The sequence below is a fragment of the Physella acuta genome, unplaced genomic scaffold (genome assembly GCF_028476545.2).
Source record: "Physella acuta isolate Inbredline_101_S28 unplaced genomic scaffold, ASM2847654v3 ptg001934l, whole genome shotgun sequence".
Taxonomy (NCBI): domain Eukaryota; kingdom Metazoa; phylum Mollusca; class Gastropoda; family Physidae; genus Physella; species Physella acuta.
The window spans coordinates 65,277-85,160 of record NW_026733439.1 but is presented as its reverse complement, the minus strand read 5'-3'; the positions used below and the strand labels follow the sequence as shown (position 1 = coordinate 85,160).

General features: G+C 34.7%; 1 protein-coding gene across 1 annotated transcript in view; it reads left to right on the top strand.

Moving 5' to 3' along the window:
- The window catches only part of LOC131931274 (CD109 antigen), a 33,646-nt gene that overhangs the window by 10,887 nt on the left and 2,875 nt on the right, over positions 1 to 19,884 (top strand). Inside the window, exons 18-35 of the mRNA XM_059288015.1 lie at positions 3,352 to 3,409; positions 5,383 to 5,445; positions 6,073 to 6,226; positions 6,632 to 6,749; positions 7,750 to 7,863; positions 8,482 to 8,583; positions 8,779 to 8,907; positions 10,028 to 10,169; positions 12,468 to 12,644; positions 13,552 to 13,633; positions 14,008 to 14,164; positions 14,405 to 14,485; positions 16,430 to 16,595; positions 16,833 to 17,041; positions 17,813 to 17,941; positions 18,656 to 18,754; positions 18,934 to 18,996; positions 19,683 to 19,792. Coding sequence (XP_059143998.1) covers positions 3,352 to 3,409; positions 5,383 to 5,445; positions 6,073 to 6,226; positions 6,632 to 6,749; positions 7,750 to 7,863; positions 8,482 to 8,583; positions 8,779 to 8,907; positions 10,028 to 10,169; positions 12,468 to 12,644; positions 13,552 to 13,633; positions 14,008 to 14,164; positions 14,405 to 14,485; positions 16,430 to 16,595; positions 16,833 to 17,041; positions 17,813 to 17,941; positions 18,656 to 18,754; positions 18,934 to 18,996; positions 19,683 to 19,792 — 2,153 coding nt within the window. The remainder of the gene's footprint in view (positions 1 to 3,351; positions 3,410 to 5,382; positions 5,446 to 6,072; positions 6,227 to 6,631; positions 6,750 to 7,749; positions 7,864 to 8,481; positions 8,584 to 8,778; positions 8,908 to 10,027; positions 10,170 to 12,467; positions 12,645 to 13,551; positions 13,634 to 14,007; positions 14,165 to 14,404; positions 14,486 to 16,429; positions 16,596 to 16,832; positions 17,042 to 17,812; positions 17,942 to 18,655; positions 18,755 to 18,933; positions 18,997 to 19,682; positions 19,793 to 19,884) is intronic.

Genomic DNA, 19,884 nt, shown 5'->3' with positions numbered 1-19,884 from the left:
CCAGGTGTGTTAGAAAAATAATTTCTAGGTTCATAATTTAAAAAAAGCAACAACATTATAATAAAATTTATTTTGTAATTTTATACAGATTCAAAGGCATGATCATAAACGGTATAAATAGTAATTGAATGTAGAAACTAAAATGGCATAAAACTAGTATAAAAGAATCATTACGGGATGGAACTCTGTTACTCCCGACAGCTTAGTTCACTTTAGCCCCATCCTATCGTACTGAACTTTCCGTCAGTCCCATGATATAGGGCTTGTAAGTTGGTCACTAACTTCACGTTATCGTACTTGCCAGCTAGTTTTTTTTAAACCAAAAGTAATGTTTATTGCATCGGTAAAAACAAATAGATTGTTAATTCCGCTACTATTAGTAAAAAAATAATTGTAGTATTTTGGGTAAACCTACCATTTGTATTTGAAATTCTTGAAGCAAGTCGTCATGCTTTATTTTATTTTTATTATTAATGGTAATCACGTTTACAACAATTGATTTAGTTAGAAAATTTATGTGTCTTCATGGCCAACGAGATTTTGAATTTTAAGCGAGCGAGACCGAGACTTACAAGCCATATAAACATCCCATCTCGTTTTGTATAAGCTTTTATTTAACTTGCTTTTTCGGTCTATCTGTTTTCCTGTCCATTCGTCTTTTGTCTCTCTAGATCAGAGGCGTAGCGACCCATTCAGGGACCAGGAGCGACCTATCAATCTGTGGCCCACCCCCTCCCTCTAAAAATGATACAGTTATTCAAGCGGGTAAAAAAAAAAACGTTTCGCCCCTCAGCTAGAAAGTTTGTTGGCACTTTTTACCAGTTACCAGAGGCGTAGCGACCCTTCCCGGCGCCCGGGGCGAACTTTCAATTTGGCGCCCCCCCCGCTTATATATATATATATATATATATATATATATATATATATATATATATATATATATATATATATATATATATATATGTGTGTATAATTATGTAAGTGTGATAGTGTGTTTATATATAAGCTTGTGTGTGGGTAAGAGTGTATTTGTGTGTGTAAGCGTGTGTGTAAGCGTGTGTGCTACAGTCCGGACAAGGTTTAATAATTACATTGTATGATTTTCATTCCTTAAAACTTTACGACAATGTAATTCCCATTAAGATGCATTTAACTCTTTTTGCAAAAGATTAGTAATGTCAGTAAAAAAAAATAAGCCTGATCTGTGTTAGAGGTAGTTTGTAGCTAACGCTAATATGTTTAGACCAGCCTTTTATGTTCTAGTTTTGGAACGATCTCTGTTGTGATATGGTACATTGTCTAGTTGGATTCGAAGTTTGTTAGAGTAAGGACACACAAGTGACATACAAGAAGAAGTTATCAGAAATATTTATTGTTCACATTGGAATACGACATGGGTATTTCGTTGATTGGTTGATGGTATGACAAAACAAGCTAGAGAAAACAAACTGGAATCTAACGGATGTTACCAGCTCGTAGTCTTGGAGTTTCTTCCAGGCATCTCTTCGGGGGGAGGGGGCGAAGCCCCCCGAAATTTTTTTATCGCCCCCCCCCCCCGAACGAAATGAAATTTATATAATTTATATATAGAAAATATATACTTTTAACAGTGTCCGCCCCCCCCCCCCCGAAGAAAGTCTACCGCCTCCCCCTTCCGATAATTTCAAGTGCCCCCCCCCCGGAGAAAAAAGTCTGGAAGAAACACTGCTCGCACAACGTCAACAACAAATGCAGAACTAATTGTATTGATTAAAGAAGCAGCAACAATCAATTTAATGATAGCCCATGACGTTCTGATTATAATCAGCAGCAATAAAACGCGTTTTAACACTCTAAGAAAATGTGGAATTCAAATGCATTGTCAAAAAAATTAAATCAGGATCTATAACTAAATGTGGTCTCTTTTACTGTATGGCATGGAGCTAGATTACAGACAGTGGAGAATGAAATAAGAGCATGGAAAAAAGTGGTGGTTAGTGGCTTAGGGATTCAAGAATCCGTGATATTTAGTTCTCTTTAATATAGTTCAGTGATCCAGGTAAGATGTAATGCAATCAATCAAAAGTATCTGATCTCTCACGTTGAAGTTGAGAGAATCGTAAGAATCTTACAAAGAACTAGTCGCGTCTTTTTTTTTAACAAAACTGGCTAGTGAAATTGTACATTACGCGTTAATACACTTGGTTTCAAAGACTAAGTGTTAAGAGAGTTATCTACTCACCAATCCAGTACAAATACTTGCGTTTTTTGTTAGCGAAAAAAGCGCCCCCCACCCCCACACACACTCATCACAACCATCTTGGACAAAGTTTGTAGAGCGGTTTTTAACGTAACTAACTTTTTTTAAAATGTTACACAATTATACAATGCACAGTACAATTCGTTTCTTTCTGAGAGCTAAATGTTGTTTACTCAGAATCCAGTGTAATTTTGCTATTTTATTTAGCCTAAAAGCGCCCCCCTGCACCATCTTGATAAAAGTCACTAACGTATTTTACAGTTCAACAATCGTACAATACGTTTTAATACAATTGGTTTCTTTTAATAGTGGTAACGTTTATCGACTCAACAATCTAGTGTAAATTCTTCCGATATAAGTCTCGAAAAGCGCCCCCCCCCCATCTAGGAAAAGCTTCAAAGCGGTTTTGCAGGTCACTGTTTCTTAAGAGTATATGTTTTACATTAAGAAATCAAGGTAGAAAACAGTTAAATCAGTATGTAAAGGCGTGTAGCCATTACATTTCTTAACTTAGACAGTTTATAATTCAAAACTGTAGCATAAAATCAGCTTTAAAATTTTTTTCCCACCCCTTTTGGCGCCCCATAGGGTCGGCGCCCGGGGCGGCCCCCCCCCCGCCCCCCCCCCCCCCCCTAGCTACGCCTCTGCCAGTTACTATAAAAAAAAAATGGTTTTGGCACCCCACTCGCCCTCCCATAGCTACGCCATTGTTTTAGATCGAAACGGGCCAGCGAATTTTTGAGCACTTCTAACCTGTCCGGGTGGGGAAGGGGGGTGATGAGATGTTTATCTCTTCCTATACGTTCTGGTGTTCTCGTGATATAAAAAAAAATTGTAAAATGCCAGAATTAAACATAGAGGACCGCTTTTACAGCAACCAATTTAATTAATTGTATTTACTGGTGTTTTTAAAAACCATTTAGGAACAATTTATCCTGAACATAATTCGAGCCTACATAAAAGGTCGCGCACTCTACTTCCCATCTCGTTTTTTTAAAAAATATTAATAAATGAATAAATAATGTTGGGAAACTTTTAAATTTTAATTAATTGTATTAAAAAAAACAACTAGCTTAATTAAAATCTGAAAGAATTTCAATATTTTTTAACAGAATGCAGGAGTTGTTGTGCTTACAGATGCGAATGTTTATCGTCGCCCCATACCAAAACGTGAGTGGTTTAGTGTCGTATACACAGCGTTATACTTAATAAACAACACAGGCGAGTTTAAAGATTTTGCACAACACAATGCACATAAATTGTAAAAAAAAAAACAAAAAAAAACATTATCTTTTTTTAATGGTTATTTCCATTTAGAGTTTCAGTGCTCGATTATTTTATTATTTTTATATATCAGAGTAATTACACTACGTTTAGTACTTTAAAGTGGTAATTATTATACAGAACAAAAAAAGTTAGAAATAAGGTTAGTTCTTAAGGGTAAAATAAAGCGGTAGTGATCTGCCTGAACATTTTTGTATACTACATTTTTACTTTCTCGTATAGGAAGTATAGAGAAAGTATTGTAATCGTGCTAAAAAAAATCGAGATTTTTGGAAATCTCGACGTTTTACATCTCTCTGAGTCAGAAAAACATAGTTTTGCAATCTTATTCGTATGCCTCTGTGTGTGTGTGTGTGTGTGTGTGTGTGTCTGTAAACACGATAACTTGATACAGTTACAGCTAGGATGATGAAATTTCATATACATGAATAATATCAAATTTGTAGTTATGTATCAACTTTTCAGCGATTTCCGGTAACCAGAAGAAGAGCTTATTCTACTTTAAATTGTTTTAAAGCCTATAACTTGAGTAGTGTTTCAGATAGATAACGAAATTTTACATATAAGTATAATATCTACTTTTCCATTGACCATAGTAGTAATTTACGCTACTTCCGATTTCTCAACAAAAAAAAACAAACGCATGTGAATTTACAAAGAACTAATAATATTGCGCACTATTATACACATATTGTTTGGAGTTCACTTGGAGCGCAATTCTTTTTTTCTACGAAATTCTATTCTATTTTTTAAAGTTTAAGAAATTAAAAATGGATTGAAAATATTGCGTGTAAAAAAATTAGTGCTTTATAAAGTAACTTTGATTAATTAAACAAAACAACATCTAATTCAGCCCAATTTTTTGTCACAATAATATGTCATCGAATCTAGATGTACGTGAAAAGCTTTGAAGAAATCTGTCTAGTAGAAGTCATCTCTTTTCAGAAATCTGAAATAGTGTAAAGTAATAATTCCGTCCACTGGAAATTACTCAAAATGTGAGGGAATCAAGAGAATAGTATTGTAAACCTATGTTTAAAATTTCGTTCACCAAACAGAATAGGTACTCAACATATTGGTATTTTAGAAACCAAAAATAAAGTAAAGTACCACTTCCACTTATCGGAGGTCACTGAAAAGTTTAAGTAATTAAAGTATAAAATCCTATACTTATACTTATAAATACCATTTTTTCTACCTAACTAAATAATTCTCATCTTATAGTATTCACAAGGAAGTCAGTTAAGTAACACTCTCAGTTTTCGAAAATCGTTCAAAATTTGATAGAAATATTTCGTCCACCCAACTTAAACGGTACTCAAGTTATTGACTTTGGAAGTATAGTGAGTACTCTTCCGGTTACAGGAAATCGCTCAAAAATTGAAGCAGAGCTAAAAATTTCATATAATACTTATATTTGAAATTTCGTCAACATAACGTAAACAGTACTAAAGTTATCGTGTTCACAGACACACAGACAGACACACAGATATACAGAAAAAGTTTAAAAACTAAGTTTTTCCGATTCAGGGAGGTTAAAACGACGAGATGTATAAAAATCTCATTTTAATTTTTGGCACGATTACAATATTTTCTCTATACTTCGTATACGAGAAAGTAAAAATTCTACGATTTGGATGATAAACACAAAATAAATCTAAACAGAGTAGTTGTACTAAAGTTTTGGAGTAACAGACGGTAAGTTATGATACGAACTAACCTAGATCGAGACAATTACAAAATAATATAGACCATTCGTTTTGTTGCGATTATTTAAAATTTTTTTTAAAAAGTAATTATTTTTAAAGGCTTCTAGGTCTACAATACGAAAAGTTTAGATAATAGATAAAATATTGCAGGTTGGCGATTTCCTGGCTTCAGACCTATTATACCACTACGGAGAATATCTAGTTCTTTTGGCGGTGAGATTTTATATATATATATATATATATATATATATATATATATATATATATATATATATATATATATATATATATATATATATATATACATATATAAAGGACCGTGACTTTTGTGTTTGTTAACAAACAAATATCGTAGTTGCCCGTGTTTTGGAAATAAAAAGAATAAGTTTTCAATTAAATGTATGTAACATTTTAAGAAGATATATATATAGCACTAAAACTAAATCTTAACCTTACCCTAACTAACCACAAAATTACCAACTATAGCTACTTACACAATCAGAAACTTAAACAGAACATGAACACGAGCACGAATACAAACACAAACAGAGACATAAACACAAACATAAACACAACACAGTCAGAGTCATAGACACAAATTCAAGTTTCATTTTTGTTTATTATCTTTAATATATAGGGAAGTAATTTGTATAATCTTTGAAATATATATCTAATTTTTGTGAAAGATTATAAATTTATGTTTATTTTATTTCGTTCTTTGCACATTACGTTCGATAAAATTAAAAAATGAACAATAATCTTACAAATAATAATTTTTTAATTTTCTAGACATGAATTTATGTTTATAAGGATGCAGCGTTTGTACATTTAATGTTACAGATAATTTCGAGACTGGCAGAGTTGTGTCTCTTACTACAAACATTGAACCAGCGCTTGCAGAAAAAAACACCGCGACCTCAGAATCGTTAATGGAACCAGCCCGTGTCAGGATGACCTTCCCTGAGTCTTGGCTCTGGTCTGATGTTTTTGTTGGGTAATACAACTGGTTTTTACAAAGATGGTGTAACGTTATTCTTGGGATATTATTAGCTGTGCGAGTAGATAAATCCTTAAGAAGATATTTGATAAATTATTTCACCCATGGTCCTTCTCTCCTGGGTCAATGTTTTCAAAAATATGTGTTATAAATGTAGGCCTATATTTCTATAAAAGTGTGCTTTTTCAAAAGCTTAATTTATAATACTGTTAATGGTATTATACAAAATAAAATAATATGTTTTTAATTTTAGATTAAAATATAAGCCTTAAACTTTGTGTAGTAACTAGCGGAATTTTTTCTTCTTGGATTTGTAGTTGTTTCGAACAAACTTATATTATACATTTCTAAGTTATGCAACAATTTTAAATCGATATTTTGTTGTATATATTTTTATCGAAGGGATGACGGCTCCGCCTCCATCACAGCCACAGTACCAGACACCATTACGTCATGGGTGGTCAGCGCCTTCGCCATCAACTCAAACTCGGGTCTGGGCGTGGCCCCAACACAAGCTCACGTGAGTCTTAAAATAGATACAGCCAATCAGCTTTTGTCTTAAGTACTAGACATACTAAAATAATGTCAGTTGACAATATGAATAACACTTATTTATTTATTATGCGAAGAAATTAAACGTACGGTGATATAGCATAATATATCGACATTGACATTGCTGTATAGACGGCAGGGTCAAGCCGCTTATTCAAGCCGATAAGAGCAAGCTTTCTATATGGCTCTCTAGTCAACCCAGAGGCGTAGCGATGGGGGGGGGGGGGGGCAGGGGGATACATATGTCGCCGGGCACCGACCTTAGGGGGCGCCAAAATGGGTTGTAAAAACAAATTTAAATGTCATTTTAGCTGCATTTTTTGCATTATAAATAGTTTGAGGGATGGGGGGGGGGGGGGGGATACACATTAATAATTTGCTCCTGAGGGGGGCGACAAATTGAAAGTTTGTCCCCGGGCGCCGGGAAGGGTCGCTACGCCTCTGAGTCAACCCACCTCTTACCGTGAACAGGATTAGTCAAGAGCGAACTTAAGGACATTGTAATGACTAGCTTACACCTTCATGTACCTAAGTTAGTCAAACACAGCAAAATCTGTACCTTAGAGACTAGTTTGCTAATTTTAAATGTGCTAAGTTTAAAAAGCAGTTTCCGAAATAATCGGAAAAGAAGCTGGCAATTGATGAGGTTTGTCTTAAGAATGAAGAGATAAAATTGCAGGAAGGGCGCTAAACTGGGCGCCTTAAGGAAAAAGAAAGCAAGGCTAAAGTGAGACTTTGAGGCTCACAGAGAGGAAGCAGTCTTAGAGGACTAGGAAAACTGCCGGAGACCGACAAAAGTGAAGAGAGCTTTCTGCGGCGACCCCGTATGTCTTGGGCACAAAAGGCAAAATTTAAAGTTGCACCAAAGACTCATTGGGTATAATTTAGGATTGGATAGCTTTAAGAATTACAACAACAAAAAATAGGGCTACAAAATAACCATTCTCTATTTCAATTATCTGCTCCAGCTGAAAGTCTTCCGACCGTTTTTTGTCAGCCTCAACCTCCCCTACTCTGTGACTCGTGGTGAGCAGCTGGCACTTCAAGCAAACGTCTTCAACTACCTGGCAGACGATATAAAGGTAAAGTTATTACAACTCTTTCTTTAATAATAGTATTTCCAAAAGTCCCGAGTTCGCACCCCGTGCAGGTGAGGTTCGTTAGCTGAGAACAGCAACTCATCTTTGAAGGAAAACTATAGCAACAAAGAGCTACTGCCATGCATAATGTTCTTGGGTGGACAAAAGCTTTTTAAAAATTAAAAAGAAAAACAGGTTGAAATCGGAGTCAACGGGTGGCGATATAGCGTAATATTTTATTGTGTTGAAAGAAATCCCCAACAGTATTACTACCAAAATGGGACGGCGCGACCTAGTGGTAGAAAGTTAGACTGCTAACCCGAAAGTCACGAGTTTGAATCCGGGTTTAAGTCAATAGAGTGTCCGTGAGTTCCCCCAGCTCCGATGGGTACCTAACTCATGTTAGTGAAAGTAAAGGCGGCTGGGCATAATGCTGACCTCACTATCCCTGCATATACAGAGGTCTCTGAAATAGATGTACTCTACATCATCTGCCCCATATGTCATGTGCACGAACGGGAAAAGATGATATGATTACTACTAGAAGCGAAGTAAAACAAAAAGAAGCTTGTTAATAACACCAACTGCCCATGCCCTTACGTTTAACTATTTCTACTGCAGGTACGCGTGACCCTGGTCAAGTCTAAACGTTTTCACAACATTTTTATTGACGAGACAGGAAACCAGGAGCTGAAACAGGTTGATGTTGTACAGGATGTTATGGTGAGTTGGTTTTTTTTATTGATGATTCATTTATAGGATTGCGAAGTGATTGAGTATTCGTATGTAAGCATAGCTCAACTCAAAACATTCAAGGAAACATTTAATTTTTTTAACAATACGGCTGGTTGTCACCTCATAGCTGGGATATTTTTAGATATTGTGTACTCATGAATGCCAATCTGACGTTTGTTTAAGGTCAAGGCTGGTCAGGCCAAGTCTGTGTATTTCCCCATCGTCCCTGCTGACCTTGGTAGAATTGACGTGGAGGTCAAGGCCCAGTCGTCCAAGGCCGCTGACGCTGTACGTAGACAACTCCTGGTTGAGGTAAGAATGGGTTAACGTTCTTGATACTGCTATGTCTGATATATGGTTCAAATTAATTTAGTTCGTGACGTTGTATATTTACTTTGAATGTTTTATAAGGTTTACTAAAATTTTTCCGCTCCGCAAATCTTTAACCCACTTTAATTTTAACCCACTTTTGGGCCCATATTGCCAAGAGGCCTTTTATTTGATGACAATGCATTAAATTAGTCATTAAAACTGAAGTTAAAATTACTATATTCCATTATTACAGTGGAGAAATATAAATATTAAAAATAATGAAATTAGAAAACAACTAATTTGTTTCCTTAAATAAAAGATTTGGTCTCTAAAACATGTTAGGGAAATAATGAGCGATCAAAAAATTTATTAAAGAATGCAATATAGTTAATGTTCTTAATTTCAGTACATTTAAAATCTTATAATAAAGCTTTTTATATTAGTTTCATAAAGTTACCATTTATGTTTAGTTATGGAGAATGCAATAATTTGTACACAACAGGGGCGTAGCGAGGGGGGGGGGGTGCGGACCGCACCGGGTGACACCATTTAGGGGGGTGACACCAAGGCAAAAAATAGCAAAATATATAGAGAAAAACTCGAGGGGGGGTGCAAATCGAAAGTTTGAGGGGGGGTGCAAATCGAAAGTTTGGGGGGGGGGGGGGTGCAAATCGAAAACTTGAGGGGGGGGGGGTGCAAAACGAAAGTTTGAGGGGGGGGTGCAAATCGAAAATTTGAAAGTTTGTCCATGGGAAGGGTCTCTATGCCTCTGGGGGGGGGGGGTGACACCATTAAGTGCCGCACCGGGTGACACCCGACCTTGCTACGCCACTGGTACACAATATAGCCTACTCCAGCACAGTACAATTTATTATATTATAGATCTATGTATAAGTAAACCATCTTAAATGAATGAAAGCAGGCTACAAGTAAGAAAGAAATATTACTATTGTAAATCTGTATCAGTCCTCACAAGCCGATGATGAAAACTGTAATACTAAAGCGAACACACAACTGACGCTATAAGTTACGTGTCTGAGGCGAAAAAAAAAGGAAAAAAAAATAAAAAATTACATGTTTATCAAAATGCCCCTGTGTAATTATCATAACTCATTCACAGGCCGAAGGAGTCCCCAAAGAATACAATGTTCCTTTCCTGATAGACCTGACAGAGGACAAACCAACTTTTTCTAAGTCCATTAACCTCACTCTGCCTAACAACTTTGTCAAAGGGTCTGAATATGCTACAATATCAGCTGTGGGTAGGTATTGTGTGTAGCTACGAGGGTGGGTGTTTATTTAACTGTTAGTTGGGTATGGCTGTAAATTGTGTATAGGGGGGGGGAGAGGTAACAATTAATGTCAGTTGTGTAGAAGAGGGTGTGGGGTAGGGTAAAAAAATGCCAGGTCTCGGCATTTGGTAGCAGCAGAAACGTACCTAACCGCTGCGGTATTTTACCTTTGGTGGGTAGCGACAGCAACAATATGATACTTATCATAATTAAACAAGTTATTCGTTTGTTTAGTTAACCCATATTCTGCTAGCGTCCCACTTATGGGACGCTTGTAAAAACATTGCTAAAATTAATTAAAAACTAGTTAAAACACAAAATATGTTTTATTGTATTTGAAAATGGTTAGACTATTGAATTTTTGTGTGTTTTGTGAAAAAAATTAACTTAGAAAAATGTTATAGGGCCGGATTTGCAGGACTTGTCAAAATGGCGGAAAAAAGAAAACATGCGCACAGGAAAATGCATATCTTCTAAAATATTATCATTTTAAGTGCAAAATACATTTGAAACTTGTAGCAGTACCATATTTCTATCTGATAAAAATTTAAGAATAACAATTTTTTTTTACTACTTCGTTATATCAAGTGTACAACAAGCGTCCCATAAGTGGGACGCTAGCAACGAATGGCCCCATGTAGATTGTTACACAAACGTCACATTTATTTGACACTAGCGAGAAACACAGATGCAAATGTTTATGTTAAATGGTTATTTATGGTGAAACAATGGTTGACTATGTTAACTGATGACTTTGGGGTGTTAAGTAGTTTTTATAGATATTTAATTATGACCTTGACCTATATTTATGCAGATTGTTACACAAACGACACATTTATTGGACACTAGCGAGAAACACAGATGGAAATGTTTATGTTAAATGGTTATTTATGGTGAAACAATGGTTGACTTTGTTAACTGTTGACTTTAGGGTGATAAGTAGTTTTTATAGATATTTAATTATGACCTTGAGCTATATTTTCTTATATATTATTGTATTAAAAAATTGCAAATATTGAAAAACTTACATTTTATTTCTAAGTTTTCAGAATTACACTTACTGAAGTATTTAATACCATTGAATACAAACTAATTTAGCACTGCTGTAAATTTACTAGCGCGTGATATTAAAATTATAACAAACCACAATAATAACAATGGCCACGAGTTAGGTGAACTGATTCAGTCAAGGTGGTTGGTTAACACTCTTCATATAAGAGAGCTCAAGCTACATATAGCAGAAAGGTGAATTAGCTGTGTACAGTTGTCATGCCCCAATAATATTCCCCTCCAAAGGTTCCCGATATCAGTTTTACTTTGTTGACTTTTTAAGGAGATTCCTGGTGTTAGATTGGGAGCTGTTCGCATAGTGAGGTGCATACATGGATGAGAGCCATGAACACTCAATACAAGCCCCCAGAGACAGATCCGGGCCCTAAAAATAAGATGTCTGATGTCCTAATGTACGCCTGGGGGGGTAGGAATAGCGAGGGTAACAAAGAGAAGATGGCTGGATGACATCTGGGACTGGACCGGATCGTCTTTTGCAAATTCACTGGGGGCAGAGTTTCTTTTAGGCATCATTTCAGAGAGGGGGGGGGGCAGAACAAAATGGAATTTATATACAAAACATACTTTTACCAATGTCCACCCTTCCCCTGAAATTTAAGTCTCACCCCCCCCCCTGAAAATTTCAAGTACGCCCCCCAAAAAATCAATTATTTATATTTAATTATATTACAGTTTCGATGAAAACTAACAATATTTGTGATCATGTGTGTATAATTAGATGTACTAGTCACAGCTTTACTTATTTCCAAGTGTTGTTCACTTTGATGGATGCTAGATTGAAAGAAAACTAGACTTTCGAACAAAATTTCTGCATTTTAGACCATGATATGGCTAACCCAATTGATCATTATAAATATTTTGAGCTGTCCTAAACAATGTAATCATTGGTCTAACAATACAAAATCAGTATACAGCTTACTTTTCGCGTGATTAGCCAAATTTCGTGATAAATGATTTTATTTTTCAATAAATGTACATGGGGCCGTTCGTTGCTAGCGTCACATTTATGGGACGTTTTTTAAAAAATCGATATTTAAAAAATTATTGATTTAAAAAAAAAAATCCATAGTCATTCCATCATTCAGTGCCCAAAAGCTAAACCATATCAAAAAATTATAAAAATTTGAGACCTTGGGATAATATGGGTTAATGATGTGTTGTAAAACTCCAACGTGTGAGATATTGTTACTCTATCAGGTGACCTGATGGGTCCAACCATCGCTGGACTAGACTCCCTGCTAAAGATGCCAACCGGATGTGGAGAACAAAACATGGTCAGTCTGGCACCGGATGTCTACGTCACAGACTACCTTAAGGCCGTCAATCAACTGAGAGAGGACATCAAGACGAAGGCCATCGGATTTATGGAGACAGGTACGACTTCATTATAATAGCATTTCTTTATCGTTAACCATGCTGGTCTTTAAAAGACAAATTTACTGGAAACAAAGATATGCTAGTATATCTGTGTTTATAGAGAGATGTATAAATTATGACTTTCTAGTTAAAGTTAGCAGTTTCAAGTTTCGCTATCGCCCTTGGTCTTTGAGTCAGGGCAGTAGAACGTCCTTGACTCAACCTAGCTTCGATGGGTATCTAACTCACGTTAAGAAAGTAAAGGCAGCTGGGCATAGAGCTGAAATCACTATCCTAAAATACGCAGAGGGCACAAAAACAGATGAACTCTATTTCACCTTCCCCATGGCTCGTCAGATATGAAAAGGGAACTTTATCATCCCTCTCTAATCTGTATATATCACACGTTACAAACAAAAGTGTTTGGTCAATGTTTGTAGACTAGTTTTCTCATATTATGGTCATGATTAGTTTTTGGTGCATAATACAAGTGTTAAACTATCAAGTTGTTGAATTTATGTGAACAATTCGCCAAAGTCTTTCCAAGTAATTGTATTCATGCGATTATACAGTTCAGCAAGGTCGATTCAAGTAATTGGATTCATGCGATTGTACAGTTCAGCAAGGTCGATCCAAGTAATTGTATTCATGCGATTGTACAGTTCAGCAAAGTCTATTCAAATAATTGTATTAATGTGACTGTACAGTTCAGCCAGGTCTATTCAAGTAACTGGATTCATGCGACTGTACAGTTCAGAAAGGTCTATCCAGGCAAATTGTTTTCATGCGATTTTACAGTTCCAAAAGGTCTATTCAACTAATTGTATTCATGCGATTGCCATGGATTGGCTTTGATCTTTAGTAAGAGCAGCTAAACTATCTCAATCTATTGTCTATTTAACATATTGTTTATGACGTCACGCAGGCTACCAGAGACAGTTGACCTACAAACACAGTGACGGCTCGTTCAGTGCTTTTGGCGAGGGAGACAAGTCAGGATCCATGTTGTAGGTTTATAGGTTTATGTGAAATATGCGTGATAGGTTTTAATTTTTTTTTAAAAATATGTCGTTTCGTTTTTAATGTTCGCAAAATTTAACAATTTTAACCTAATTAAATCTTGGAGAAATAAATTGTGCATGTAATGTGCTTTACTCATAGTGAATCTACACAATCGGGTTATATCAACTTGAGATTAGTAGGTGGTATTAAAAAATTCTAAAAAAAAAAATACTTTGGCACACAATGTATCAATTATAGAAAACATGCAATGAATTTAAATCCAAGGTAATACCTGTAGCGTGGCAAGGTAAAACAATTTCGTTATACATTTACATAATTCTGAGAAAATTGGTAACGTTTTTTTTTTGTATCTTGACAGTCTGACAGCTTTTGTAGCCCGCGTCTTCCACCAGGCCAAACGTCACATCTTTGTTGATGACAACATCCTCAACGACGCCATCCAGTGGATGATACAGCAACAAAATACGGACGGCAGCTTTCCGGAACCTGGCGAGGTGCTTAGCCGTACCATGCAGGTCTGTTTAATACATGAAAATATTTTATTTTGTAGTTGTAAATTTTGTTGCTATTTTTATGCAGTAATTGTGAATTAAAATAATTAATTACCAAAATATTTCTTGGAAACCAAATTACATTCGAATTTAAACAATACATAAATATACACTATAGAATACATTGACTTAATTAGTTGCTAATCAAATTCAAATACGAAAATTTTGAAATTTATTTCTTAAAAATTATTTGTATGAAAATAGAGTCAAGCTGGGTCAGGGGTCGGGTTGACCCTGTTTGTGCTGATCTCGCTTCTGGAGAACCGTGATGCCCGAGAGAATATGGTAGGTCAAGGGTTAACTTTTATACAATTCGTTGTTTCATTTTATATTTGTAAGAAGAGTTGATTTTAAATTTAAAAAATTGATAATCATCAAATTCATTAATATGGAATCCTTGTGGAACTAAGGGACGCAATCACACCTCTCTATCGTACTCGGTTTTGGACGATTTCTTCAAGTTGGGCATTCTTCATTTCGGCTGCTTCTGTTTCACTGACATTTTCCATGTTCGTTTTGGCCTACGTACTATCTTCTTTTTTTTGGGTATTCCAATCTAGTGCCTGTCTGGTGATGTTGCTAATGGGCGAGAGTGAGAAAGTATTTGAGAGGCCCATTAAATAATTTAAAATCATTCATGGCGTAGTTACAATTAATATGGTTATAAAATCCTGCCTGTCTGGTCTTTTTCGGACTTTACTAAAGATTGGATGTATTTGATGTTTTTAATATTTTCGTTAACTAAATAAAAATTAAAACAAAAGCAAAAACAATTTGGTTTTCACGTGTAATGGCGACATAAACAATGGCATCCTGCTATTCGATAGGCTGTCATAAATTTTATTGTATACATTGTAAGCGAAAAAAAAGGAAAACTAGTTCATGGGGTTTAAATTTGCATTGTTATTTAAACACTTTTTCTCCAAAGTTTTGTAAACAAATAGTTATTGATCACGGAGTTAATCGATATCTGTCTTACGAAAGTGAAACAACCGGTTATAACTTAGGCTTGATGAAATAATATAGAAATGTAGCCTTAAACTCAACAAATTATTTTCAAGTTCTCTTGATTTGCAACTTTTATAACATAGACTCTAAAAATATAAAATTTCTGAATTTATTTCAGGCTTAAGTTTTTATTTTTACAAGCTTTTATTTAACTCACTTCCTCGACAGTCTGTCTGTCTGTCTAGACGGAAACGCAGGAGTGAAAATTCGGACAGTTCTACTTGACCGATACGATTCAAAGTTAGCACGTGGGTCAAGACATGAAGACAATGCAATCTGAAACTAAATTTGACTTAATTGGATGCCTAATTAATTTTTTATGAATTAATTAAAATTTGGACCGAATTAGTAGGCATGTCTAGCCAACCACACCACACGCGTCATCACCTTCAATAGCTGCGCCATCACGTAATGGCTGCGTTCAAAAACCATTGCGCGCCTACTGAACGTGATGTTCAGTAGGCGCGCAATGGTTTTTAGTCATGTAACTCTATTGTAAATAAAACATGTAAAGTACTGAAAAAAAATGCATAAAAAACGTTTTAATAACAAGCTTTTATGTAATGATGCACTAAAAAGTAGAAAATAAATTATAGACTACTATTTAAATAACTATAAAGAAAAGCGTGGGTCACTTTAGTATCTATTGGATACCTTTACTAATGTTAAGAAAGACACCCACGCTTTTCTTTATAGTTATTTAAGTAGTAGTCTATAATTTATTTTCTACTTTTTAGTGCATCATTACATAAAAGCTTGTTATTAAAACGTTTTTTATGCATTTTTTTTTAAAATTATTTTTACGTTCGATTTTTTTGCTAAATCTAAAAAAAACGTTTTATTCCATGTCAATAACATTATGGAAGGATTCTTGTCAATTCGCTCGCCTCCATTAAATATCGAAGGGTGTGTCCAATTCATCCCCATTTGTGCTTTTTAATAATTGGTTAACTATGTATTAATTTTAAAGCTTTACTCAAGGGTAGAGTTTTTATTGGTGAGAAAATGGTTAATTTCATATTGATAAGTCGGGGTATTGATTTTTATTTTGTAAAGGTAATTTGTAAAAGGTTAATTCTAGACTTCTAATGTAACGGTTGACTTACATACTTTATAGTGATAGGTCAGGGGTTAAAAATAATAGATGCTGTAATGACTTATAATGTTAATTTAATAGTAAAACCTCGATTATACCATATATTCCTATTTTTATTTTCCCAGAATGTAACCGAAGCTAGGCGTAAGGCTCTGGCCTACGCTGAAGTGGAAGTTGCCAAGATGGATGATCTCTACGTTCTCGCCATGGCGTCTTACGCTTTCCAACTGGCCGGCAGCAAAATGACCCAAGCTATTCTAGACAAATTGGAGGCCAAGGCAACAATCAAAGGTACTTACTTTTATAATACGAATTACTATATTCTACTGACGAATTACTGTATTCCACTAACGAATTACCATATTCCATTGATGAATTACTATATTCTACTAACGAATTACTATTTTCCACTGGCAAATTACTGTATTCCACTGACAAAATACTAACCACTAAAATGTTTTTATTAAATGCCAAGCTAAAATGACAGACACGCTTAACACTTAAAGAAACTTAATTTTTTCTACGCAGACGGCATGAAGTACTGGCACCAGCCGGAGCCACCAAAGACCTCTACCTACACCTGGCAGAGCCCCAACCCCACCAAGGCCGTTGACATAGAGATGACCGCCTACGTCTTGCTGACCTACACAAAGCGGAGCGACTTGGTGGCGGGCAAGAGCATCATGCAGTGGATCACCAAACAGAGAAACGCCAACGGAGGCTTCACGTCCACACAGGTTTGTCTAAAAAGTTGTTTTTGATTAACTATAGCCTAAAATACAACGCACGCTATGATAAATGTTTTCGTATAAGCTGAAAACCCATTTTATTTTCTGCATAACTTATATTGTTTTTGAGTTGTGATAAAGCACTTCAATTAATCTTGTTAACTGTTTTCTACCTTCTCCTAACTATCCTTATTGTAAAATTCTAGTTAAAATATCTAATCACCAAAAAACGACATGTTACGTTGGTAGGTCCACAAAACAAGCATCAATTTTTTTTTTAAAGTTGCAAATTTGATACAATTTCCCATTATAAATTAACGTATCCAATAAAAAGGAAAAAAAAATATTGCTTTTTTTAACTGTGTACTAGTAGTTTGTCTTTATGGGAAACTTTGCTAATTTCAACTATAATTTATAAAAAATAAATTTTATTAATACATTTCAAACTAGTAAACAAAAAAAAAACCTTTTTAAATGTAATGTATAAGTAAGACGTCACTATTTCGTACTCTCCCATATAATCCTTAAGAATCGCCATTAAAGTTATATTCCTACCCCGGGCAATTTGAAACTATATTGTTTTTTTTACTGTGGACACCTTTTCCAACATTGCTTATATAACATATGTTATCCTTTTTTTAAAATTCTAAATTTTTGAATTTCTAAAATAATATTTTAAAAACATTTTCTTCCCCTATGGTACATAAACCTTTAATCAAAAACATATATTGCACAATATTATGTTGACCAATTAGAATTAAACGATTATTCTCTATGTAGGACACGGTCGTGGCACTGAACGCCATGAGTGAGTACGCCAAGCAGACGTACAGCAACAACTTGAAGCTTCACATCACAGCCACGCTGGAGTCTAAATCCAGCTTTAGTACCAACAAGAGCAGTTCCCAGGTAATGTTTCAATCAATCTACAGTCCCTAAAAATAATTCCCTGAAATAGTCGATATATATATATATATATATATATATATATATATATATATATATATATATATATATATATATATATATATATATATCCCTTGTTACCAAGGTGTGTCTTTATTGTTATTTTATTCCCTTTGATCTAATTTCGTCCACCTGATATGGTAGAATTGTCTTAGGTTTGGCAAGTCCACTTACGCTGTCTATCGAAAAATTTCTTTAATCTTCTCATAATATTTTAGTAATCTTAATGTTAAAATGTTTAGTCGATATAACAAATTTATGAGGCAAACATTTCTTGAAATTATTACATAGGCGTATAAACAATATTAAATATGGTAAACGATACATATGACAGTCAATAAAAATGTTCAGATCAATTAAAATCATTCAATACTACTATTAAAATTTTACTGTGAGATATTTTGTCTCAAATCATTTGTCCATGATATCATTTGTCATTATATATTTTGTCCTGGTATCTTTTGTCCGTGAGATCATTCGTCCTATAAATATATACATATAAATATAAATATATATGTATATTATATATATATATATATATATATATATATATATATATATATATATATATATATATATATTTATATATGTATATGTATATGTATATATATATATATATATATATATATATATATATATATATATCGATGTACACAGGGGTTTGGCATCGTCTCTGTCTCCTCACAATCTGAAGCTTCATCAACCTTCACCTTTGATATAGACAAGTCCAACTCACTTTTGGTGCAGACGAGCGAGGTGCCGTATGAATATTTTGTCTTTTGTTGATAAATTTTGTAATTTAAACTCTGTTTTCAAATGTTTTAAGCAAAATTACACACGTACTCTAATTATGTATATATATATATATATATATATATATATATATATATATATATATATATATATATATATATATATATATACAAAATGTACAGATTGCAAGTTTACCAGCAAAATTAACAATCATCGCTCGTGGCTCAGGTGTAGCTTTAGTTGAAGTAAGTATTCATATACACTTATAGCTTGTTTGTTTATGTATTACTTTACTTTATGGAATCGTATGTAACCCTCATTCAGTGGGAATGCTTTTACCCACTGAGGTGTTGTGGTTAAGACGTGCTGACCCTGAGATTTAGAACACACTGACACCGACAGTTGTTGTCAAGTACTCGCTTTATTCACTGCATCGAGCCATGACGGCGATGCAGAACACAGTAGTACGACGATTTCAAATCAGAGAGAAAAAACATCATTAGGTCTACATCTTGGTCACCGTGTCCACAGACAGCAGCCTTGCGTGTGACTCACACGGCTAGGCACGAAACTACCCACAGTCCCATGTCACATGACATGGGACACAGGTAACATCGCTCACAAGAGCATGAAAAAAATCTACATCAACAGTTCAGTTGCGGTCCCATAGGGGCCGCAACCCAATGAATTAAAACTTCATTCTTCCCCCCCCCCCCCCCCCCCTTGGCTGGTAACCATATGTGTTACACGTATTACAACAAAAACATATCTCCCATTTTTGGGATTTATTATTTTAAAATATAGTTTGAAAACTGACTCATTTTTTGTAGATAGTAGTTCAACGTGTTGTAATATTAAAAATACTTATAATCATGTTTTAATTTTATAACCCAGAATCAATTGCACATGCTGTTTTATATTTTTTTTATAGGCAGCCGTGTTTTTCAATGTTCTCTCAGAAATAGAGACCATTACATTTGATCTAAAAGTTAAAATTGTAGAGGAGACACTTAACCTACTAGTGTTGGAGACTTGCACAGCGTACGTGAAAGTAGTTATAGCGTTTAACTGTTAACATACTATCGATTTGTTTTTCTTTGTTTGGCAATAATTTGCGAACTAAATAAAACAGA